At 44.5% G+C, this 25970-nt stretch overlaps 1 protein-coding gene across 3 annotated transcripts in view; it reads right to left on the reverse strand.

Moving 5' to 3' along the window:
* CDK15 (cyclin dependent kinase 15) overlaps positions 1-25970 on the reverse strand; it is a 425222-nt gene that overhangs the window by 269752 nt on the left and 129500 nt on the right. For all 3 annotated transcript variants that reach the window (XM_073551521.1, XM_073551520.1, XM_073551522.1), the window contains 4 exons: positions 18971-19050; positions 13224-13318; positions 10969-11031; positions 1102-1225 (listed from right to left, as the gene is read on the reverse strand). In XM_073551521.1, the coding sequence (XP_073407622.1) occupies positions 1102-1225; positions 10969-11031; positions 13224-13318; positions 18971-19050 (362 nt within the window). The remainder of the gene's footprint in view (positions 1-1101; positions 1226-10968; positions 11032-13223; positions 13319-18970; positions 19051-25970) is intronic.

Here is a 25970-nt window from a genome sequence, read left to right on the forward strand (position 1 = left end):
CCTTAGCCAGCCTGGTGTGACGTCACATGTACGTCAGGACACAACAAGGATGTCATGCTAGGTCAACTAATCAGAAGAAGAACCATAGGCGTCAGCAGGTAATAGGCATTACTGCACGACTCTCGTGCAGTGGCCGCAGACCATTGTTGTTGCCAATGTAGTGGGATGTGAAAATTAATTCAGATCAACTCTAGGTACTGTTCACATATCTTAATAGCACAGAATTTTAGAATGAGTAAAATGGGCAATTTCCACTTGGCCATCCAGTGCACTTCACCAACTCATTAACGTGTGACTTTGAATTAAGCTATGGTGAAAGATGTGGGATTATTTAAGCACTGTAAGGCTCCTTACCAGTGTGAGACATGTAACTAACACAGAACAGTAGAACTGAACTTTGTCTAACTGCAAACACATTAACAGCTGCAGCTCTTACAGCTCTGCTATATTTTAACAATAATACAACCCTGTCTGCCTGTGAGCTGGAAGCTGAAAGGAACCTGCAGATGTGTCAGGTATAATCACACACAGCTCTGCAATGAGATCAGGAGAGCAGAGAGCAGCCATCACACATCACGCTGGTAACGCCTCCTTTCATTTATAATAATCTCTTGGAGGCAGATTCTCTTGCAGTTCAGTTTTCTGTCCACAACCTGGAACAGCTCAATTACATATAAGTAAAACATGGATTTCTCTGAAATAAAAACATTGGATCTCAGATACAGTATCAAGGCTTCATTTTATTCAGCTTTCTATGACCTGCATGACCATATAGACGGCTTATAAGGGGTGATAATAATGACAGATTCTCTTTAAGGGATTTTTCCAACTTCAGCATTAGAAATGCATTTTTCACTTTTTTCAAGTGTGTATAATCTGACTATTAATATTACATATCTCCAATACTTATGTCCTAATTACTCTACTGACCAGAAACAAACGTGGGCAGATTGTGACTTTGATATAAGAATTCTGTACTATCTCCTGGTATATTACACACTATACATCAAAAGCATGTTCCTGAAAAAATAAGATGAGCATCCACAGCCCCTGTTGTTTCAGCTGCTGTGCACAAAATGGTCTTATCAGACCCGCACTTACCAAAGTCAGCCAGTTTGAGCTCCCCTAGGTAGCTGATGAGAAGATTCTGCGGCTTTAGGTCCCGATGTAGGATGTGCTGGTGATGGATATAGGCCAGACCTCGAAGCAACTGGAACATGAAGAGCTACATGAGGAGATAACAAGTTTCAGATCAAAAGGAGATTCTCTTCACCTTGTACAGGATGACTTTCCCTATAGTTCTGTTTAGAATCAGTATCACATAAGGTGGTAGTACCGGCCTCTATTAATTTACTGTACAGATCTACTCCATGATCAGTGCAGACATTTAGATGGAATAAGGGTTAAGGTTACGGCTATGATTGCCCATGTCTCCACGTGCCCAGCCGGTCTATGTCTGGTGATAGCTATTCAGAGGCCCTAATGAACACCAGCAGGCCAATTTAGAGTCAGGGGGAACTGATGTAAGAGGTTGTAGGAAAATTGGCTGAATATAATTCAACGGAGCTAATAAAACATACTTTCATGAACTGCAAGTTTTATAGTTCTACTTTTGTGAAAGCCTATTAAATACGGGAGTAATAAAAATTGACGGATGCTCCAACACTGAGTCATTCTCAATACGAAGAGAAGAGCAAACCTGTAAAAAAAAAAACCTTTGCAAATTTTCTCCGAAACATTTGATTTGCAGTGAACTTAATCACAAGCACTTTACTTAAACTGAAAAAAAAAGTATAACACTTTGAGGTCACCTAGGACTGTATCCAACCCCCTAAAAGAGAATTGTCTATATGGGCATGTAGGTCGTAGGAAACTGAATAACATGGTACCTTGATTATCTGCAATCCAATGTTTTATTCCAGAGAAATCTATGTTTTTCTTAATGTGTAAATGAGCTGTTAAGATCTATGGGCCGGACATAGATCTCCCTGAGAATCTTGCCTCCAGAGCTTATTTTAAAAGAAAGGGAGCATTACCTGTGTGAGACATGAAATGACTGACAGTCTGCTCTCCTGAGCTACATGTCTCACACTAGTAACTCCCACTTTCATTTATAATAATCTCTGGAGGCAGATGCTCAGGGAAATCTATGTCCATCCCATAGATCTTAACAGCTTATTAACATATTTAGAAAAAATGTGGATTTCTCTGGAATAAGACATCAGATTTCAAGGTATCATTGCATTCAACTTTCTATGCCCTGCATAGATGGCTTAGGAACGATGATCCTGCTCACTGATTCCCTTTAAAAGCTCTTAACCCATTAACAACGTACGTTTTCATCAATGTTCAATAAGGAATGTATGATGTAAGCTCAGGAGCTGAGCCTGCTCCATACCAGGCAGATGTATTACATAGCCAGTATTTGCCTGTAGCTGCAGATTAGCCATTGAAATCCATCTGTCAATATCTGACAGTGTAATTTAAATGATAATCGCGGGGAACCAATGGATTACTGCTGATGGTCCCTTAACTGCCATCTTGGGTCTTCCTGTGAAGCTCAGCCGCTCAATAGGAGAACCACGATTTCACCATATACTGAAATAATGTGGTATTACTGTATATAGTATTAACCAATAAAGGACTGCAGGTTCAAGTCCCTTATGGGAAATAAAAAAAAGTTAAAAAAAAAAAAAACATGGATTTTTGTGATAAACTCACCATAAAATCCTTTTCTCCGAGACGCTCAATGGGGGACACAGGTACTGTGAATGTATGCAACTGCCGCCTGGAGGCTGACACTAAGTGAAAAAAGAGGTTAGCTCCTCCTCCACTGTACACACACTACTTGCAAAAGCAGTAGGAGAACAACAAAAATTAGCCTGAGGCTATGTGCCCACGTTAGCGTTTTAAAATGCTCAGAAAACCGGACTCCTTCCCAGAAAACGCGCGTATTATTTCCGCACGTTATTTGCACAAAAAACGCGCATTTTTGATGCGTTTTTTTCCACGTGTTTTCTGGGAACATTGGAGACAGCTAAAAACGCGAACCTATGCGGAAAATAATGAGCATGCTGCTTCTTTAGCAGCTAAGCATTTTCTGAGCGGAAAAAAACCCATGCATTGGCACAAGAAGCCCAAAATGCATTAAATTGAATGGGAAGCTTCTTTTAAGCGTTGCTGAAGCATCTGATCCGGCACAAACGCTTCAAAAATGCTTAAACAAACGCAACATGGGCACACAGCCTGAATGCAGGTAACAACATGTCAGAAAAAAAACACCACCCTAATATCAAACAAAAATGCATATTAATTAAACAAACAAGAGCCAACTGGCTAGCAGGGTGGGCGCTGTGTCCCCCAATGAGCGTCTCGGAGAAAAGGATTTCACGGTGAGTTTATCACAAAAATTCATGTTTCTCCTTCACCTCATTGGAGGACACAGGTACTGTGGGACGTCCTAAAGCAGTCCCTGGGTGGGAAGTTGACTTACCGATTCAAGCTACATGCACCTCCTGTTTAAACGTGCGTTACCGCTGCTTGGAGAATCCTTCTACCCAGGCTCGCATCTGCTGAAACCTGAGTATGGATGTTGTAATGTTTGGCAAATGTGTGCAGGCTGGACTAGGTCGCTGCTTTGCAAACCTGTTCTGCCGAAGCCTGGTGCCGAAGCGCCCAAGAGGCGCCCACTGCCCGAGTAGAGTGTGCTCTGATCCCTGCTGGAACCGGCGCATCTCTGATGCGGTAGGACTCCTGAATAGTCAAACGAATTCATCTGGCTACAGTCGATTTTGAGGCAGCGAGTCCCTTCCTGCGTCCCTCGGGGAGCAAGAACAGGGTGTCTGTCTGACGAAAGGGTGCCGTCCGTGACACTTACCTCCGAAGGGCTCTTACCAGGTCTAACGTGTGAAGAGCTTTTTCCACATGGTGTACCGATGCTGGACAAAAAGAGGGCAAGACAATATCCTCATTAATGTGAAATGAGGAAACGACCTTAGGCAGAAAGGGAGGGGCTGGTCTGAGCACCACTTTATCCTTATGGAAAGTGAGAAACGGGGCTCGGCAGGATAGGGCCGCCAGCTCCAAGACCCGCCTGATAGAAGTTAGGGCTACCAGGAACACCACATTCCAGGAAAGGTACAACAAAGAGATATCCTGTAGCGGTTCGAATGGGGCTTCCTGCAAAACGCTTAGTACCAGGTTAAGGTCCCAGGTGTCCAGGGGCACCCTATAGGGAGGTACCAAATGGGAGACTCCCTGGATGAAAGTCTTCACCTGCAAATTAGTAGCAATTCTGCGCTGGATCAGGACAGATAAAGCCGATATCTGTCTCCTGAGGGAGCTTGGGGCTAACCCTGAGTGTAGGCCAGACTGGAGAAAGGCCAAGATGTTGGGGATAGAAAATCTCAGTGGAGCACTACCGCGGCCTCGACACCAAGAAAAGAAAACCTTCCAGGTGTGATGGTAAATACGTGCCAAGGCCGGCTTCCGGGTGCTAACCATTGTAGCGACCACCTCACGCCCAAACTCCGCCCAGGTTAGAATCCAAGATTCAACGGCCATGCCGTCAAACACAGGGCCCCTGAGCTCGGGTTGAAGATCGGACCCTGAGACAGTAGATGTGGGCGCTCTGGCAGTCACCAAGGGACGTCGGCGAGCAGCTGCACCAGATCTGAGTACCACGCTCGGCGGGGCCAGCAGAATCGCTGGAACCCCTTCTGTTTTGATCTTCTTGATGACAGTCAGAAGAAGGGACAGCGGGGGAAATAAATATGAGGCGAAACTGGTTTCATGGCAGAACCAACGCATCCACAGCGATTGCCTGCGGGTCCCTGGACCGAGCAACAAACGCGGGTACCTTGGCGTTCACCCTGGAAGCCATCAGATCCACATCCGGTGTTCCCCACCATTGGCAAATCTGTTGGAAAATCTCGGGGTGTAGTGACCACTCCCCGGACGCAAGACCCTGCCGGCTGAAGAAGTCTGCCGCCCAGTTCTCCACGCCCAGGATGTGGACTGCCGATATCACTGAGTGGTTCCTCTCGGCCCAATGAAGAATGTGCCCTACCTCGCGCATGGTTTCTCTGCTGCAGGTGCCCCCTTGATGATTTATGTAAGCCACCGCCGTGGCGTTGTCTGATTGAATCCGGACGGGGCGGCCTGCTAGAAGGTGAAGAAACTGTTGCAGAGCCAGCCAGATTGCTCGTATCTCCAACAATTTGATCGGGAGGCGTGCCTCCTCCAGGGACAACCGTCCTTGGTCGTGTGGTGGCGAAAAACCGCTCCCCAGCCGAGGAGGCTGGCGTCGGTTGTCACCACCAACCAATGGTCTGGGGGGAAGGGTTTCCCCTGAAGCAGAGAGGAAATGGTAATCCACCACTCGAGCAACTGCCTGACCTGAGTGGACAACTGGCCCCGGCGATCAAGCGTGAAAGGGTTCTTGTCCCAGGCTTAGAAGAGGGCGTGCTGCAGGGGGCGAAGATGGATCTGGGCGAATGGTATCGCTTCCATTGCTGCCACCATTTTCCCTAGAGTCATCATCCCAAACCGGATGGTATGAGGGACTGGTTGGCGAAGTGTCCGGACTCCCTTCCAGAGAGCTGGAGCCTTGTCTCGAGGGAGAATTACCAACCCTCGGCAAGTGTCAAAGATCATCCCTAAAATGGAAATTCTCTGAGCTGGAACAAGGGATGACTTCTTTACATTGACCAACCACCCTAAGCGGGCAAGAGTATCTAGCGTGATGCTGACATTTTCCTCGCATGCCCGCATTGAAGGGCCCTTGACCAAGAGGTCATCCAAGTAAGGCAAGACGATATGCCCCGAGAGTGCAAGATGGCCATGACGACTGCCATGACCTTTGTGAACACTCTGGGGGCCGTGGCTAGCCCGAAGGGTAGCACTGCGAACTGAAAATGTAGACCGTTGATGGCGAAGCGCAGAAACCTTTGATGCAGAGGGAAAATGGGGATATGTAGATAGGTGTCCTGGATATCGATAGAGGACAAGTATTCTCCCTGCCCCATGGCCGATATGACTGAACGGAGAGACTCCATCTGAAAATGTCTGACCCTGAAGAATTTGTTCAGGAGTTTCAGGTCCAAAACAGGTCTAACAGTCCCGTCCTTTTTGGAAACAGCAAAAAGGTTGGAATAGAAGCCATGAGCTCTTTCATGTTCTGGCACGGGAATAATGACTCCGTTGCGCTGGAGGGATTCAATGGCTCCTACCAAAGCCCTTGCCCGGGTATCCACCCTGGGAATACAGGAAAGAAAAAACCGTCTTGGCGGGTATCTGACAAACTCTATCTTGTAACCTGAGGACACCAGCTCTTTTACACATGTGTCGTGTGCGACGTTGAGCCAAACGTGGCAAAACCAGAGTAGGCGGCCGCCTACCTTGCTGGTGTCGCCTGGCAAATGCCTCGAGTCATTTGGCTGAAGATCTTTGGGACCTGGATCCCCTCGACCTGGGCTGGTGAGTACGCATTCTCCCCAACGGGTTGGCTCTATATGAGGCCTACCACTCTCTATCCTGGTTGGGGCTACCTGAAGTGGCGGAATTGGCCGCTGTGGTCCACCCAGGGTTGCGAAAGGCCTGAAAACATGCCTGAAACTGGTGACGAAAAGGCGGTTTGATCTTTTGTTGAGGGAGAAAACCGCTCTTCCCTCCTGTGGAGTCAGAGATGAGCTGATCTAACTTCACTCCGAATAGGCGGCCGCACTGATAAGGTAGAGAAGTTAAGGACTTCTTGGAGGTGGAATCGGCTCGCCATGTCCTTAACCATAGAGCTCTCCTAATGGAAATTGCGCTAGCGGCAGCAAGTGCCCGCAATTGGCCGCATCCAGAGATGCATTGATTAAGTAGTCCCCAGGCATAGCGATCTGACTCGCGATCTCTGATACCTCTGCAGGTAGGTCCCTGTCCTGTAAGGCTTTGTTTAATGATTCTGACCAAGAAATCATGGCCTTAGCCACCCATGTTGCCACGAACGAGGGAGAGAGTGCTGACCCTGATGCCTCAAATACTGAGCGAGCCAAGATCTCTATGAGACGATCCATGGGATCCTTACTAGAAGAACCACTAGGTATGGATAACAGGGTTTTAGAGGCTAAGCGTGACACGGGTGGATCCACCATTGGGGAATCTGTCCATTTTCTACGGAGGTCCGTGGCAAACGGATACCTCGCTTCGAGCGCCTTCTAGCCCGAGAAGCGTCTGTCCGGCCGTTCCCTGTGTCGCTGCACTATGTCCTCGAACTCAGGGTGAGTGCAAAATACTCTATGCGGCCGCTTAACTCACTTATATGCCACCTTATGGCCTGAAGCCAAGGTGGAATCATCCTCAATCCCCAAGGTCTGGTTGACGGCTTCAATGAGGCTGTCCACTCTTTCACGAGACCCTGGAGTCGAAACCTGAGGTTTGCTCGCTATCGACCACTGGTGACGGGGAGCGAGAAGCAGAACTCACGGATGCCAAGGCATCGGATGGACTGGGTGACACCATGTGGGCTTGTTTCCCCTGGGTCTGCCTGGAGTGACAGCGGTCCCTGCAGGCCAGAGGCTCCTGTGATGTGGAGGACCCCTCTAAGACAGGCGAGCCAGTGTCCCTGCCCCTATCTGGGGCACGAAGAGACTCGATTGCCCTCATAAGCGACGCCATGGACTGCGACAGAGATAGGGCCCACTCCGGGGGACTTGGTACACTGGCCCCTGTCTCAGGGGAGGGCTCCAGGGCGCGTTCGGAATCGCAGGCTTCGCATAATCGCTTGTTTTGCACCCGCGGAAAAGCGGCCCGATAAGAGATGCATGCAGCGTATAGAAACGTGTGCGTCTTCGCTTTTTCGGACATGCTGTATCTGCCAGGCATCAGCACTGCAGACCGCTGGGGGGGAGCACTCCTCGTTTTCCCATAGCGTGGCCTCTCGGGCAGCATTTACCCCAGTCCTGTGCCCCCACGTGTCCTGGACGTACCGGGCGTTGTTCCAGCTTCAAGGAAGCGCGCGCCACAGCTGCGGGGCGGGCCGTCGGCAGAAGAATAGCTCCGGGGGGTGGTACTTCCAGCTTGCGGCCTAGCGCCGGTCCGAAGCCGGGGGCTCAATTTCTTTGGCGCCCGCCCAGGCCACGAGGGGGGCCGCCGAAAATTATGCGAGTCAAGGAGGCGGGACTTCTGCCCGCGGCCTAGCTTTGGCCAAAGCAGCAGGCTCGATTTATGGTGCATGCCCTCCCACAGCGTCTCAGGCTGAGGCTATATGGACGTGCGGACCCGCCGCCGCGTGCGACAGGGGGACTCTCTTCGGCTGCTACTGCCCCGACCTCTGATGAACAGGCAAAGGGCTCCAGCCCTGTGATGTCGCCGCAGGAGCCCTCCCATGCCATCCTCCTCCATGACGACTCTTCAGCTTTCCAGCTCAGGTACATGGGAGGGGGGGGTCACATATAGGACGGTGCAGGCACCCTAGCTCCGTCTTTCCCTCCAGGGGTGAGGAGAGGGACCGTCCGCCGCCTTGCAGCACCGCAGTCTAGCATTGGTGGAGCAGTGGGGGCCGCATGGACTATGCTTGTGCCTCTGTACAGCCCATGGTTTCAATACCTAGGGGTGGTCAGGGCTAAGTCCGGCGACATGTCCCACGTCGCCAGAGAGGATACATGGAGGCAACACTCGCACGTGCTCGCCCGTTGTTGATTTGGGGAGATCGGCCCCTTTCAATAGGGTCCGTCGCCCGTCTCATCTTCATGGAAGAAAAGAAAAAGCGAGTGAGGCGAAAAACAGACGTGTGCCTCCAACGGACACTAAGCAAAAAAACTGATTTCTACCCGCAATCGGGGCGAGGGTGTATACGGCGGAGGAGGAGCTAACCTCTTTTTTTCACTTAGTGTCAGCCTCCAGGCTGCAGTAGCATACACCCACAGTACCTGTGTCCCCCAATGAGGCAAAGGAGAAAAATGGTGTTAAAAATATGCAAAAAAAATAATAAATGACCCTCCCTTTTTTCCCCCCAATGAAAAATAAAATATAGAAAACTAAAAAAAAAAAAACACATTTGATTATTGTCAGGCCTTAAAAAGTCTGATCTATCAAAATATTAAATTATTGAAACTGTATGTTAATCACCAAAATAAGTTAACACAACATAGCTGTTGCGCTTCATTTGCCACACTTTAAAAAAACAAACATGAAAATGCGATCATTCATAATGTCATCTGTACCCCAAAATTGTGTCAATCAAAATGTCAGCGCAGCATGCAAGACCCAAGCTCTTACCCAGCTCCATTGAGGAAAAAAGAAAAAAGTTACAGATCTCAGAAAATGGTGATAAAAAGAAAAAAAATATTTTTTGCACAATGAACCTCGTTAAATAACAACCTTCCCCAACATGGCTTTTTTTTTTCATTGTCACAGCGCTTGGAGTTTTTTTCCCACTTTACTGCACATTGTATGGTAAAATGAATAGCAAAACATAAGCCAATGCCTCACTGTGCTAACAATTGTACTGCACACTGTCATCCTACGACAGTGCAGTATAGCGCAACCTACACCAGCAGGTGCTGGTGAGGGAAGAGAGGTTGCACACACAGCGTAGCAACACTGAGCAGCAGCACAAGCACCATCAGGTGGTGAAAGAGTGGTCAGACAAGCCGAGTCGGAAACAGACAGGAGAAGAAGTACCAGAGGTAACAGCAGTACACGTGGTCAGAAACAGCCAGGGGATAAGCAACATTCGGAAGCGGATAAGACAGACAAAAGACAGGAGCTGGTCCAAATACAAGCCAAGTCAAAACCAGGGAGTCAACAAACTTACAGGGAAACACTAAGCAAGGACAGACAGAGGGAATAAACAGACAAGGGGCAAGTCAGGGATCACAGCAGGAAAAATCAGGATATACCAGCGTCAGATAAACATGCCCAAGGCAGAACTATAGCTGACACCGCCTGCAGTGGAGATAAAGAGCAAACCTGAAACCACAGTGAGGCTGAGAAAAGTTAACCCCTGAAATGACCAGACCGGGAACATGGAAAGACAGGACTCAAAACCCGGTCTGGATCATGACACACACATAGAATACGTGTCATGCTGTCTAAACAAGCTGATAAATGTCTGCCGATTCTTGAATACACCCGATTGGCAGTCATTAAACGGTAGTATTGCTGTCTATCTCGGAGGAGAGCACAATATTGCAGGTTTAGTTTTCCTAATCTGACTTAGGGCACTTTCACACTGTGTTCTTGCTCCCGTTCGGTGGCCCTGTCAGGGCTTACGTCTGAACCCTCCCGAAAAACGGGATTAGGACGTACTGTATGCTCCGACAGGACCATAGACTATTATGGTGCTGACGGAGCTAACCTGCGCTCTGTTGTGCATCATTTTTGGCCATGTATGCTTACTGGAGGCGAACACTCAGATGTATTAGACTACGTCTCAATGTTCGCCTCCAGTAGGCATACATGGCTGAAAATGATGCATGAGAGAGTGCATGTTAGCTCTACCATCACCATTATAGCCTATGACCCCATCAGAGTATACGTCCAAATCTTGTTGTGTGGGGGGGGGTTCGGACTTAAGCCCTAACAGGGCCACTAAACGGGAGAAAGAACGCAACATAAAAGTACTCTTAGAAAGCACAACCTGCCGTCTTCTTCAGCCAATAGACAATGAATGGAGTGTCAGTGTGCATATGTAACCACCGCCTATTCAAGTGATGAACATGAGACCCTCATTCTTAGGGTCGATGGGGATTCATATCAGTATATCTCCTGTGCTGTGTTATTAGTGGGCCAAGCCCTTTAATTTTATTACTTATTTTTAATAAATTGATAATACCATGAAATGCAGATAGCGATTTCACCATTGAATTTAAATCAGTGGATTCTAACATGAAATAGAAAGAAGAAATTCACTGCACGTCCTAAATTCTGAATAGGATATAGAAGCCATTAATGGTTGTCGTTCTACTTTAAAGGTCTTACCCGAACATTGTAGGGTAAAAGCCCACCTGGGTGTTGTGCCATGTATTGTGCCAGGTCTGTATGCTGCAAGAAAAAAGTGTGGACATCACAAGATTAAACAGGGGTGCTGACCATTCCAACATTGCCGCAATAAAGACCCCTCCAGGATCCCCTCTGTTCCTCACTGGTCATTTACATTACACATAACAAAAAAGTATTATACACTTGTGTTATTAATTACTATAGTGCTTGGAAAGGCTCACTGGCTTTATTTCACAGGGCCCAGATCACTCCCATCCATTCCAGGTCATAAAAAGTGCAGAGTTTGGTGCAAAAATATAGAACTTTTTATTGGAGTTTTATGAGCTCCCTCTATAGGACCTTCTTATTATAGCAGATGAATTGGTGCTTTGTGTTTATGCACTGCTACAGAAGTATAGTAAGTAGTTTATATGGTAATATTTTAAAGCTATGGCTATTCTCACAGGTAACTTACCACTTTCATGTCACTGAAGCATATCTATGGTCTGGGAGGAGATTTGTGGGTAATACCTTGATTGATATCCGAGACAATGTAATGTGCAACTATGAGTACAGTCCCATGCCTACCTAAGGGTATGTGCACACGTAGTGAAATCTGCTTAGTTTCCGCAGCGGTTTTGGCTCCGCGGAAATGCAGCAGATTCTGCTGCGTTGTGCAGTACCTTTATTTTCAATGGGAAAAAAAAAAGCAGTGCACATGGTGCGGATTTTTCCGCGCGGTTTTGCTGCGGTTTACAATCTGCAGCATGTCAATTGTTTGGTGCAGAAACGCTGCAGTTTTACACCTCATCCATTATGAGGTGTAAAAGCGCAGGGCAAAACCGCAGGCAAAACCGCAAATTTTCTCTCCAAAATCTGCACACCCAAAAAACTACGTGTGCACATACCCTAAGGGTGCAGACAGGTGCCTACCTATGAGTGCAGACAGGTGCCTACCTACGGTTGCAGTCAGGTGCCTACCTACGGGTGCAGTCAGGTGCCTACCTACGGGTGCAGTCAGGTGCCTATCTACGGTTGCAGTCAGGTGCCTACCTATGGGTGCAGTCAGGTGCCTACCTACGGGTGCAGTCAGGTCCCTACCTATGGTTGCAGTAAGATGCCTACCTATGGGTGCAGTAAGGTGCCTACCTACGGGTGCAGTCAGGTGCCTACCTACGGGTGCAGTCAGGTGCCTACCTACGGGTGCAGTAAGGTGCCTACCTATGGGCACAGTCAGGTCCCTACCTATGGCTGCAGTCAGGTGCCTACCTATGAGTGAAGTCCAATGCCTACCTACTATTATATTCCACTGCCTACGTATTAGCACAATTAAGTACCTTCCTATGAGTACTGTGGGGTGCCTTCCTAGGAGTGCAGTCAGGTTCCTTCCTAAGAGTACTGTTGGGTGCCTACCTACCTATTATAATGCTTATGGTTGGCATACTGAATAGCCAGTGCTCAATGGTAAGGAATTTATCCAAAAACTATATCTTTAGAATGAAACCGATCTTGCACAGAGAGAAATTATACCAACTACTTAAAGCATCGTTTTAGTCCTCCCGGAGCCTGGACATCAGAAATAGCAATTCCTCCTCTTTTATCTTTCTATATCTAGTAACCAAGGTCCAGGAAGACCTGTATAATTTATCCCTGTGAAAGATATATCATGTTAATTAGCTACTAATACACATGTAAAACAATACAAAAAATGCATATAAAAGACTGATAAAAAGTGGGAACCACAAGACAAGATGACGCCACACCCCCACAAAAGTAACTAGTTCTGGAGCTGGTTACAATGTCTCCAAACATTACAATAGATTGAATGTAAATAAACCTGTGTTTGGCTCAGAAGTGGCCAACCACACACCTAGGAGTACAGTCAGGTGTCTACGGATTGGATTTTTACAGCTTCCTAAATAGATATGCCATCATACAAAGCCTCAGTACATTTAGTTATTACACATGTACATTCACTGCCCAATAAACCCAGCATTTAGTGTGCCTGACTCTGTCATAGACCAGTCCCCCATGGCATCTACTACGGCACTAAACACGTTCCACATTCATGGCCCAAATATGGCTCCGCATATCTGGATCATGCACGGGCCTCTTCAGCCAAGCTCAACATTTATGGTCAGGAGACGCATGGCCGCTCCAGACATTGCAGTCCACACTCAGATCGGGGATGTCGGGTGTGTGAATCCAACCATCGGATGAGGAGGAGAAACACTGGATAGAAAACCGTCACTCACCACATACTCAAACACAAATGTCAGGGTCTCCCGGGTCTGAATGATATCATGCAGAAGAACGATGTTCGCATGTTTCAGGCCTTTCAGGAGAGATGCTGAAGAGAAACACAAATGGAAGCAGCTTAAGAAAAGGTTTGTTAATATAAAATGCAAATCGCCTTAAAAAATAACCTTGTGTAAATCTAGTTTTATGTTCGGATGATCATTCTTTTCATTTTCCATGTCAATATCTACATGAGAAGGGGTTGTCCAGGCACAGGAACTGATGAGCTATCAATATTAGTGTGGAGGGTGTCCGACCCTTAGCACCTCACCTATCAGCTGTCATTTCCTCCATAAGCCCCAGATGTAAACGCTTTGACCGCTGCTGTGTAACTTGTGCAAATAACAGTTGACAAGCAATATTGATCCCCTCTTCTGAGGACGGCTCATCAATACCTGTGCCCTACAAAAGGAATCCCGAAGCCTTGCAGTTTCTCATAACAGCCGAAGGTTATGTTCACATGCTGCTTTTTTTCTGCACCGAAAACCAGAGGAGTTGCAGGAAAAATGTGTACAATATGCGCGTTTTTTTGTGGTATTTTTACATGGGCTTTTTCAGCATTTCTACTTGTGTTTTTTCCTTCCTTTAAATGGGTGAAAAATGCTGAAAGAATTGACCTGCTCTAGATTTCAAAGATGCCGAGCAGCTCGAACAGTGCAAGGAAAAGGGAAACAAGACATTTCTGAAATCTCATTCATTTTGCTGGTACAGTGAAACGCATGATTCTGCCGAAAAGGCCACCGCAAAAAAAGAAAAAAAAAACTGCAAAAACGCAATCAGTGACCATGCCTTAAACTTCTCATCCTGTATACATTTTAGCATGTATCAGCACAGGCAGGATTACAATGGCAAGTGCTATATACAGGTGCTTCTCACAAAATTAGAATATCATCAAAAAGTTAATTTATTTCAGTTCTTCGATACAAAAAGTGAAACTCATATATTATATGGAGTCATTACAAACAGAGAGTGATGTATTTCATGTGTTTATTTCTGTTAATGTTGATGATTATGGCTTACAGCCAATGAAAACCCAAAATTCATTATTTCAGTAAATTAGAATACTTTATAACACCAGCTTGAAAATGATTTTAGAATCCGAAATGTATGTGCAGTAAATGTATGCAATACTTGTTCGGGGCTCCTTTTGCATCAATTACTGCATCAATGCGGCGTGGCATGGAGGCGATCAGCCTGTGGCACTGCTGAGGTATTATGGAAGCCCAGGTTGCTTTGATAGCAGTCTTCATCTTGTCTGCATTGTTGAGTCTGGTGTCTCTCATCTTCCTCTTGAGAATACCCCATAGATTCTCTATGGGGTTAAGGTCAGGCGAGTTTCCTGGCCAATCAAGCACAGTGATACTGTTGTTTGTAAACCAGGTATGGGTACTTTTGGCAGTGTGGTCAGGTGCCAAGTCCTGCTGGAGAATGACATTTCCATCTCCAAAAAGCTTGTCAGCAGAGGGAAGCATGAAGTGCTCTAAAATTTCCTGGTAGACAGCTGCACTGACTTTGGTCTTGATAAAACACAGTGGACCTACACCAGCAGATGACATGGCTCCCGAAACTATCATTGATTGTGGAGAATTCACACTACACCTCCAGCAGCTTGGATTGTCTGTCTCTCCACTCTTCCTCCAGACTCTGGGACAATGATTTCCAAATGAAATGCAAAATTTACTTTCATCTGAAAACAACACCTTGGACCACTGAGCAACAGTCCAGATCTTTTTCTCCTTGGCCCAGGTAAGATTCTTCTGGCATTGTCCAATGGTCATGAGTGGCTTGACACAAGGAATGCGACACTTGTAGCCCATGTCCTGGATACGTCTTTGTGTGGTGGCTCTTGAAGCAATGACTCCAGCAGCAGTCCACTCCTTGTGAATCTCCCCCAAAATTTTTAATGGCCTTTTCTTAATCCTATCAAGGCCTTGGTTATCCCAATTGCTTGTGCAGCTTTTTCTACCACACTTTTTCCTTCCACTCAACTCTCCATTAATATGCTTGGATACAGCACTCTGTGAACAGCCAACTTCTTTAGCAGTGACGTTTTGTGGCTTACCCTCCTTGTGGAGTGTGTCAGTGACTGTCTTCTGGACATCTGTCAAGTCAGCAGTCTTCCCCATGATTGTGGAGCCTACTGAAACAGACTAAGAGATCTTTATAAATGCTTAGGAAACCTTTACATGTGTTTTTATTATTCTAATTTACTGAGATAATGAGTTTTGGGTTTTCATTGTCTGTAAGCCATAATCATCAACATTAACAGAAATAAACACGTGAAATAGATCACTCTGTCTTTAATGACTCTATATAATATATGAGTTTCACTTTTTGCATTGAAGAACTGAAATAAATTAACTTTTTGATGATATTCTAATTTAGTGAGAAGCACGTGTATATACAATTGTGCTCAAAAGTTTACATACCACAGAAGAATTTTTGCTTTCTTGGCCTTTTTTCAGAGAATATGAATGATAACACCACAACCTTTTCTCCACTCATGGATAGTGGTTGGGTGAAGCCATTTATTGTCAAACTACTGTGTTTTCTCTTTTTAAATAATAATGACAACCCAAAACATCCAAATGACCCTGATCAAAAGTTTACATATTCTGGTGATTTTGACCTGATAATACGCACAGAAGATGACACAAATGGGTTTGAATGGCTACTAAAGGTAACATCCTCACCTGTGACCTGTTTGCTTGTAATCAGTGTGTGTGCATAAAAGTTGAGTGAGTTTCTGGGGTCCAGACAGACTCTTGCATCTTTCATCCAGCCACTGACGTTTCTGGATTGTGAATCATGGGGAAAGCAAAAGAGTTGTCAATGGATCTACGGGAAAAGGTAGCTGAACTGTATAAAACAGGAAAGGAGTACAAAAAGATATCCAAGGAATTGATAATGCCAGTCAGCAGCGTTCAAACTGTGATTAACAAATGGAAAATCAGGGGCTCTGTATAAACAAAAACACGGGCAGGTAGACCAACAAAAATGTTGTCCACAACTGTCCCACAAATAGCATCAGCTGAAATACTGGACTCTCTGAAAACTAGTGGTGTGGCTGTTTCAAGATGCACAATAAGGAGGCACTTGAAGAAAAATGTGCTGCATGGTCAAATCACCAGAAAAAAGCCATTACTGCGCAAAAGCTACAAAGTATCTCCTCACCCACAATATGCAAAACAACACAGAGATAAGCTTTAAAACTTCTGGAACAAGGTAATTTGGAGTGATGAGACCAAAATTGAACTTTTTGGCCACAAGCATAAATGTTACATTTAAAAAGAGGTCAACACGGCCTATGATGAAAGGAAAACAATCCCTACTGTAAAGCACGGAGGTGGATCACTAATGTTTTGGGGATGTGTGAGCTATAAAGGCACAGGAAACTTGATCAAAGTTGAAGGAAAGATGAATACAACACGTTATCAGAAAATACTGGAGGCAAATTTGCAATCATCAGCTTGGAAGCTGCACATGGGATGTACTTTGACATTCCAACATGGCAACAATCCACAACACAAGCCCAAGTCAAACTGTCATTGGCTACAGCAGAACAAAGTGATGGATCTGGAGTGGCCATCTCAGTCTCCTGACCTCAATATCATTGAGTCACTCTGGGGAGATCTCAGTTGTGCAGCTCATGTTAGACAGCCCAGGAAATTACAGGAACTGGAGGCTTTTTGCCAAGAAGAGTGGGCAGCTTTACCATCTGAAAAAATAAGAAGAACCTCATCCACAACTACCACAAAAGACTTCAAGCTCTCATTGATGTTAGAGGGGGCAATACACGGTATTAAGAAATGAGGTATGTAAATAATAATAATAATCTTTATTTATATAGAGCCAACATATTCCGCAGCGCTTTACAGTTTAACAGTTTCAAAACACAAGTCATAAGTTACAACGTTAACAATGCACTAATTAAAGCACAATAATAAAGCAATATGTAAACTTTTGATCAGGGTCATTTGGATGTTTTGGGTTTTCATTATGATTTAAAAAGATAAAACACAGAGGTTTGACAATAAATGGCTTCACTCAACCACTAACCATGAGTGGAGAAAAAGTTTTGGTGTTAACATTGATATTCTCTGAAAAAAGGCCAAGAAAGCAAAAATTCTGCCCGGGTATGTAAACTTTTGAGTACAACTGTATCTCAGGATTCACAATAAGTGATTGATTGTCACTTATCGACACTTTCCCCCCCGCACAATGACCTCTGTACAGACAACAAAGCGTGCCCCAAGCAAAGAAAATAACAACAGGTTAGAAAAAAAGACTATGCATCAGTAGGGGTGTATTCACATGATGAGTTTTTGGTGAGTTTTTAAGTCTGTATTTTTGATGAGTAGAAAACACAACTTCATTCAGTTTCAGCAAAGTGGATGGCATTTATAGAAATTTTGTGCCCACTGTGCTTTTTTTTTTTATTACTCAGCATACTCTGACCTGGGGTGCGTGTCTCAAATCAGGTACAGTGAGTCTTCGGTGCAAAATTTACCAATAGACTTGCATTAGGTGCAGAAAATCCACAGGTAACGCACGAGTGTGGAAATGCACTAAACACGCATGCAGTCTGCTCATGGCTGGATCAGTAAAGTGTTGTCAAAGCTAAATACCAGGAACTATCAAATACAAAGCAACTTTATTCAAAACATGACACACCAACAAGAGACAAAAGACACAGGGTCAAGAATGTGATAAAAATGCTTATAAAAAGTAGGTGCATAAATGCTGCTGAAACTCTGCAACATCAAACACTCACCAAATACTCATTGTGGGAACACAGCCTAAAAAATAAATGCTACATTCCCCTTCATAGTGTACTGAATAGCTGGACTCACACAATACACTCTGTCCATGATTGTTCTTTTTTGTTTTTGTTTTGTCATGATACCAGTGCTGGGTGACTGGCACTGCTGGGGTTAATGTTCTGATCTCAGTGCAGACTCTTACCTGCACACTTGGGACCTATTATGGTGGCCTCTCATTGGTTCTGGGGAGGCTTCTTATAGCCTCAGGAAGCCCCCATCCCCCGTCAGTTATACTTTCGCCCTTGGCATTGTGTGGTGACCCCTGAGTGTGTTTGTGCTGTGTTCTGGTTGCATGATTCTCTGTGTATGACTCGGTCTGTTCTCTGGATTTTGATTTGGATTCTGCCTGGTACCTTCTATGTCCATTTGGTTTTTGATCTCTGCTTGGCCTTGATTATCCATTCTGTCTCATCCCTGGTACTTTACTGATATCTTGTGTATGACCTTTGGCTTGTCTGACCTCCCGTCTGTTTATCCCTCCTGTACCTCGCTTGCCTGTACTGTGCATGACCCCCGCTTTGCCTGACTTTGAGTTTTCTACCTTCTTTGAAAGCAGGACGCTAAGCCCCGCCCCCTTGCAGTCACATGACCGTTCACATGACCGTAGGTCCTGTGCCGGCTGGCTAAACTTCTATATTCAGGTCCTGTGCATCTTTATTTTCCGGCTGTTCTTGTCCCCAGGGGTCCCTACGGTGCGGGTGAGTCCCTGCTTAGTGGAGGCTGCACGCCGGCGCTGTCAGGACCCTGACATGTTTTTTTCAGAAAATATAAATGTCATGGTGGAGAGAAGGATACGGTTCTGTATTAGGTAATATTATAGAAATCAGAGTCATTTGAATCTTTATGTCTACAAACTGCAGGTGTGGAGAATTCTGAATTACCTTCTCGGATAGCAGTAAAGGGGACGCCTTCCTCAGCTTTCATGCTGATGACTTTCAAAGCAACAAGCTGTCCATTAATCCTGGGGAAAAATCAGAAAGATCTGCTATAATTGCACACTAAATTGACTCCGCTAAATAAACAAGAATAAAGAGCAATTTCTATTAGCGATATATTTACAGTACTGCTTTCTGCCACTAGATGGCAGAATTACAGTGTACTGAGACCCCACCATGCACAGCATCTGGCTGTTCAGCTGCTGCAGGGCCAGTCTGGGGAATCACTGAGCTCCAGGCTCCTCACCTTCATGCTGCTTCATATGTAATGCTCATTAATCTCGTGTAGATGAGGAAACTATTTGTCCAGTCAGTGCTAGACAATCTATAATTGTATCATTCAACAAAGCACATTAAATCTCCATGTGTACGATGTCCAGCAATACTGGACAAAACATATTGCACAATTTTAGACTGTTCTTGAATGTTACTTAATTTTTACCTGGGGTGAAAGCGAGATTTGTAGCATTTACGTCCTACCAGATCATGGCACTATTATTTAATATACTATGAGCAACTGAAACCGCGTTCAAGAGTATGAGAAAAAGGGAAATATGTGGATTAAATCGTGAAATAAAAGATCCACCTGTTAGGATGAGATGTCTCACAGTAGAGGGATTTTGATATGAAGCAGCTGGATCACTAAGTATAGGCCCTGTAAAAGGTGGAGACCTGGATTGGTTAATGTATGAATTGGGGTATTAGTTACCACTTCAAGGTGTCACTCCGTGGGATGCCTGTGTGCATTTAAGTACCTGGGGAGCGATCGCTGGGATGAACGATGTCCCCAGCAAATATATCTAAAAGTAAACATATACTGCAGGAACAATGTCCCCAAAAAATATGTATAAGTGTATACTGTGGGAAAAATAATATATGTATATACATATATACCGGTGGAAGCGGTTAATCACTCACCCGGTGCTTGGTGTGTTGATGGCTAAATGTAGAGAAGCCGTGCAGAATGGCCAGGCTGGCAAACATTTAGTCATTCTTACATGAATTGTGATATCTGCTGACAGATACTCAATATTGAAGTATGGGAAATCCAAGGCAAACATTTAGGCTATGTGCGCATGTTGTGGATTTGTTGCGTTTCCACAGCTGTTTTTCCGCGCAGAAATGCTATAAATCCGCAATGTATTATTAAAGTAATGTTAATCAATGGCATTCCTGAATTGCTGTGCACATGCTGTGAAAATGTCCGGCCTTCTTTGCAGCGTTTTATTTTCCGCAGCATGTCAATTCTTTTTGCGGATCTGCTTCGTTTCTGTACCCAATGACTTCCATTGAGTCAGTCAAATATGCAGCAAAACGGCAAGTGTAAAAAGGTTTGTGGATTTGCTGCGGAGTTGCTGCCCAAAACGCTGCAGCAGGGAAATGATGTCAAAAGGAGGAAGAGTGTATGGGCGGAGAAGTGTGGGTGGACAATATGTGTGAGCGGAGAATATGTGCATGTCTGTCTGTGTCTCTATTTCTGTCTGGCTGTGTGCGGGTTTCTGCGTCTGTCTGTGTGTGTCTGTGTCTGTACCCATGCGACGTGTGTAGCCAGGCGCCATCTGATGGGACTACTACTCCCATTCGGCTTTGTCTGCTCTCACATATAACTGAGACAGCATGAGTCGATGATGGGAGAGTAGTCTCATCATCCGGCGCATGTCAAGTGTAAAAAAAAATCAAAACATTGACACGTTCACATACACAATAGATACTCACTGAACATCAAATCCCTGATGCACGGGTCTCCTGCCAGCAATCAAAAATAATAAACCAATATATACTCCCTGTCCGCCATAGTCCATTTAATACCGAATGTCCCACGTTGATGTCACCTGGCCACCGGCGATACACTACAGGAGCAATTACCTCCTGTCAATGTATCACTGAACCGCCATAAGATTTCACCGTAGTACATTAGCCGATAGTCTTTGGTGCTCTCACTTACGGCACCACTGTGTGAGAAAGTTCTCACACAGCGGTAGTGCCGTGAGAGCACAGGAGCTGCTGTACTCCAATGAACTCTCACAGCAGCGCAGTGATACACTGCAGGAGCGATTACCTCCTGTCAGTGTATAGCCGGAGGCCAAGTAGAGACGTCACATCTACCAATGTGACTGTTCTACATGTAAGATCGCCGTGGTACACTCGGTAAATGGACTACATCGGACAGGATAGTATATGTTGGTTTCTTATTTTATTTTTGTTGCAGGAGACGAGGGATTCAGGGATTAGGCGCTCAGTAAGTATGGTTAATTAGGATTCAATAAAGGAGTCTGTGTGATTATTTCAAATAAAGGACTTTATTCTGGATGTGTCTATATTTATCATATAACTATAGAATTAGTAATGGATAGGTGTCTTATAGATGCCTCTCCATTACTAAGCCGTGGGCTTGATGTGAAAATGTCCGGCCTTCTTTGCAGCGTTTTATTTTCCGCAGCATGTCAATTCTTTTTGCGGATCTGCAGCGTTTCTGTACCCAATGACTTCCATTGAGTCAGTCAAATATGCAGCAAAACGGCAAGTGTAAAAAGGTTTGTGGATTTGCTGCGGAGTTGCTGCCCAAAACGCTGCACCACTTGCCACCACTACAGGGCAAGAGGGAAGAAAGAGGCTAAGTGCCAGAACTGGTGCATCTATAAAATGCGCCATTTCTGTAGCGGCTGAGAGCTGATGTTTTTAGCCTTGGGGATGCCAATATACATTTTTCAATTTTATAGAGGGACCCCATGTCAATTTTTTCTGGGTTTCCCCTGTAAACTAGCCAGTAAAGGCTATGCAAACATCTGTGAGCTGATATTAATAGCCTGGGAACCTTTATGGCTATTGGCTCCTTCCCAGAAATATAATCTCAGCCCTCAGCTGTCGGCTTTCCCTCTGCTGGTTATGAAGATTACGCGAAGCCCATGTAATTTTTATAAAAAATAATTTGAAAAATAAACAGATATTGCGTTTCACGCAGATTTCGTGTGTTTCTTTAACTCTTTATGTACTGTTTTATTAATGAGGGTATCTGGCTGACACCTGTTCATTACTAAACCTCGGGCTTGGTAATATATATACATATTTTCACTTATATTTGTTTTGTGTGTGTAAACATTATATTTGAACATGGTATGTAATGATATTATCATCTTCAATGGAGATTGAAAAAGATGTTGACCAAGGAAAATATATCACAATTCTTTTTTTTTTTAATTAAATAATAGATCTTTATTTAGCTTACAAACGCATACAAATCCTCATAAAACACAAGAAAAAAGTATAAATTGCCAAAAATTACAAATTTTATTAAATGCAATAGCATACCATACAGTATTGAATGAAACAAGAAATGACAAGGACACTGCTATCCAAAACAGGGAGCCTATATTGCACAATTGCCCATATAAACTTATCAGGACTATAGGAGCTTTCCATAATGGAAACAGGCATGGCCTATCTACTATTTTATATAGAGCTTGAGTGCCCAAATTGTATCGCTACACTATTAGTAAATACCTCATAATCCAAAAAGTGGTGTGTGACTAAAAAGACATTCCCCAAGAGGGCACTTACAAGATTAAAGTATATGCCGCTGGCTTCCCCGTCGCCCCAACGCACGTTTCGCTTCTATCGTCTCTCTATGATATACTATTTAGTATTTCTTATAGTACTTTATGAATGTATGCTAATTTGGGCAATTGTGCAATATAGGCTCCCTGTTTTGGATAGCAGTGTCCTTGTCATTTCTTGCAATAAAATTTGTAATTTTTGGCAATTTATACTTTTTTCTTGTGGTTTATTAATTGAATTTTGAGTTTTTGCCTTAATAATATTTTCTGGGTTGTGTTGGTTATACAAATCCTCATGTAAAAACCCATTAAAATTAGCATCAAATTCACATCAAAACCGAGTAGAATTTCAACTGCGTTTTCTGCCAAGAGAGGAAGAAACTGCGCAGAAATTTCCACAAGCAAATCCGCAACGTGCACACATAGCTTTAGGGCACTATTATATAGACTTCCCGAAGGGGAAAATCTGCAGAAATGTTTTGGAAATATGAAGTGAAATTTACAGTATTGACATGCTGTGGACTTGAGGTCAGGGTCAGATAAGTGTATGAAAATCATCCGATTTTTCATCCAGAAAACTCTGAAAATTTGTATCCTTATTGTCATCCATGTGGAATCTGTTTATCTGTATTTTACATCTGTGTGACATCTACTTTTATACATCAATATTTTAAAATGTACATGATCAAATACACTTTCCTAGGTTATTAACCCCTTCACTACCCATCAATTTTCCTTTTTTGTATTTTTCTCCTCTTTTTCCAAGAGCCATAACTTTTTTTTTTTATTTTTCTGGCATCAGAGACGTATGAGGGATTGTTTGTTTTGCGGGACAAGTTGTACTTTTGAACATCACCATTCATTTTACTATATAGTGTACTGGAAAACGGGAAAAAAATTCCAAGTGAATTGAAAGTGCAAAAAAAAGTGCAATTCCACAATTATTTTTTGGGTATTTTATTTATCATATTCACTATATGATAAAACTGACTTGGCAATATGATTCCCCAAGTCAGTACAGTATGAGTATCAGATTTTTTTTTCTATTTAAATGGTGAAAAAAAATTCTGAAATGTGTAAAAAAAAAAAAAGAAATGTAGCATTTCCATTTTTCGGAATAGGAGACTGAGTGGGGGCCTTTTTTGCTCCCTGAGCTGATGTTTCTGTTGATACCATTTGGGGGTAGATACAATGTTTTGATCACCTCACGGCAACCAAGAAACTGTAATTCTGGCATTTTGATTTTTATTGTTACCCCATTTACCATTCTGATTAACTTATTTTATATTTTGATAGATTGGACATTTCTGAACTCAGCAATAACATATGTGTATTTTTTTAATTCTTTTATTTTAAATGAGGCAAAAGGGGGTAATTTGATTTTTTGTGGTTTTTTAGATTTTTTTCATATTTTTTTAAAAAATGTTAACTTTTTTTGTTGATTATAATAGTCTTCTCAGGAGACTTGAAGAGGTGAGCTTCCAATTTCCTACACTATACATAGCAGGGCTTCAGCTCGGCTATCTATAAGGCCGGTTTCACACGTCAGTGTCTCCGTTACGTGTAGTGAGTTTTCTCACGTACCGGAGACACTGACACATGTAGACCCATTCAAATGAATGGTAGACCCATTCAAATGAATGGGTCTATGCAGATGTCAGTGTGTTTTCACGGACCGTGTGCCTGTGTGCAAAACACGGAGACATGTCCATTTTAATATGCACACACGGCCCGCAACACGTGCTGCACACGTGCACAAGGAGAACTGTTCACACAGTCCTCCGTGCTCACGGACTGCGTCGGGAAGAAGCGCTACAGTAAACGCTGTTCCGGCGGCTGGTGCTGACCGCAGCTGTGATTCTGCTCTCCTGCTCTGCCGGCAGGAGAGCAGAATGAATGACAACCCGACGTGGGGTCCCCCTCATTTTCATAACCAACGAGACGAAACTTACAGCTGGGGGTTGCAGCCCTCAGCTGTCAGCTTCAGCCAGGTTGGTTGTGAAGAATAGAGGGGTCCCCACGCTGTTTTTAAATTATTTAAATAAAAAAAAATGGCGTGGGATCCCCCTATTTTTGACAACCAACCTGACTAAAGCCGACAGCTGAGGGCTGATATTCTCAGGCTGGTAAGGGGCCCCCACCCAGCCTAAAAACAGCAGCCCCCAGCTGCCAAGAAAAGGCGCATCTATTAGATGCGCCTAATCTGGAGCTTTGCCTATTTCTTCCCACTGCCCTGTAGCGGTGGCAAGTGAAGTAATAAGGGGTTAAAGGCACGGATCAGTGTCTTATTGACACCTCTCCATTACTAATCCGGGCTTAATGGCACCTTACAATCGAAAGGTGCCATTAACCCCTTATTACTTCACTTGCCACCAGTGGGAAGAACAGGGCAGTGGGAAGAACAGGGCAAAGCTCCAGATTAGGCGCATCTAATAGATGCGCCTTTTCTGGGCAGCTGGGCGCTCCTGTTTTTAGGCTGGGGGGGCCAAGATCAATGGCCCCTTACCAGCCTGGGAATATCAGCCCTCAGCTGTCAGCTTTAGTCAGGTTGGTTGTCAAAAATAGGAGGGACCCCACGCCGTTTTTTTAAATTATTTATTTAAATAATTTAAAAAAACATCGTGGGGACCCCTCTATTCTTCACAACCAACCTGGCTGAAGCTGACAGCTGAGGGCTGCAGCCCCCAGCTGTAAGTTTCGTCTGGTTGGTTATGAAAATGAGGGGAATCCCACGTCGGGTTTTCATTCATTCCGGCACAGCAGGAGAGCAGACTCACAGCCGCGGTCAGCACCAGCCATCGGGAACAGCGCTTACTGTAGCGCTTCTTCCCGGCACCGTCCGTGTGGTCCTGAAGCGGCACATGGTTGACACACGTGTGCCACACAGAGGTACCACGTGTCCACATGGACATACAGACACGGATAGCTCCGGTACCAGTTTTTCCGGTACCGGAATTATCTGGACATGTGAAACCGCCCTAACAGAAATCATGGTCTTCTATGAACGGAGGCCATGAGCTGTCAGGACAACCCATAGGTTCGACGGGTGAAATGAATTACGTATTTCTGGTGTTAAATTCTGCAAACAGTGATTGGCAGCAGGATTTAAATGGTCAACAGCCTTGGATGGTTAATGGATCCACCCATTACTGTTAGAGGCACTAGATGGCTGAATAGATCAGCTGTCATATGTGGAGCACCCCGAAACGTAAAAAAAGTCTCAAGAGAATGAACAAATTCCTATGTAAAAATGACTTGTGGTGCATTTATTCGGTCTTTTGAGTGATTTTTATCAATTTAGGTTTCCAAAGACGCTGAGAGGTTAAAAGAAGTGACCTGACGATTCTTCAGGCATCTTTCACTTTGAAGAAATTCAGTACTTACAAAAAGAG

The sequence above is a fragment of the Dendrobates tinctorius genome, unplaced genomic scaffold (assembly GCF_039654945.1).
Source record: "Dendrobates tinctorius isolate UK_male_01 unplaced genomic scaffold, ASM3965494v1 ptg000177l, whole genome shotgun sequence".
In the NCBI taxonomy this organism is placed as follows: domain Eukaryota; kingdom Metazoa; phylum Chordata; class Amphibia; order Anura; family Dendrobatidae; genus Dendrobates; species Dendrobates tinctorius.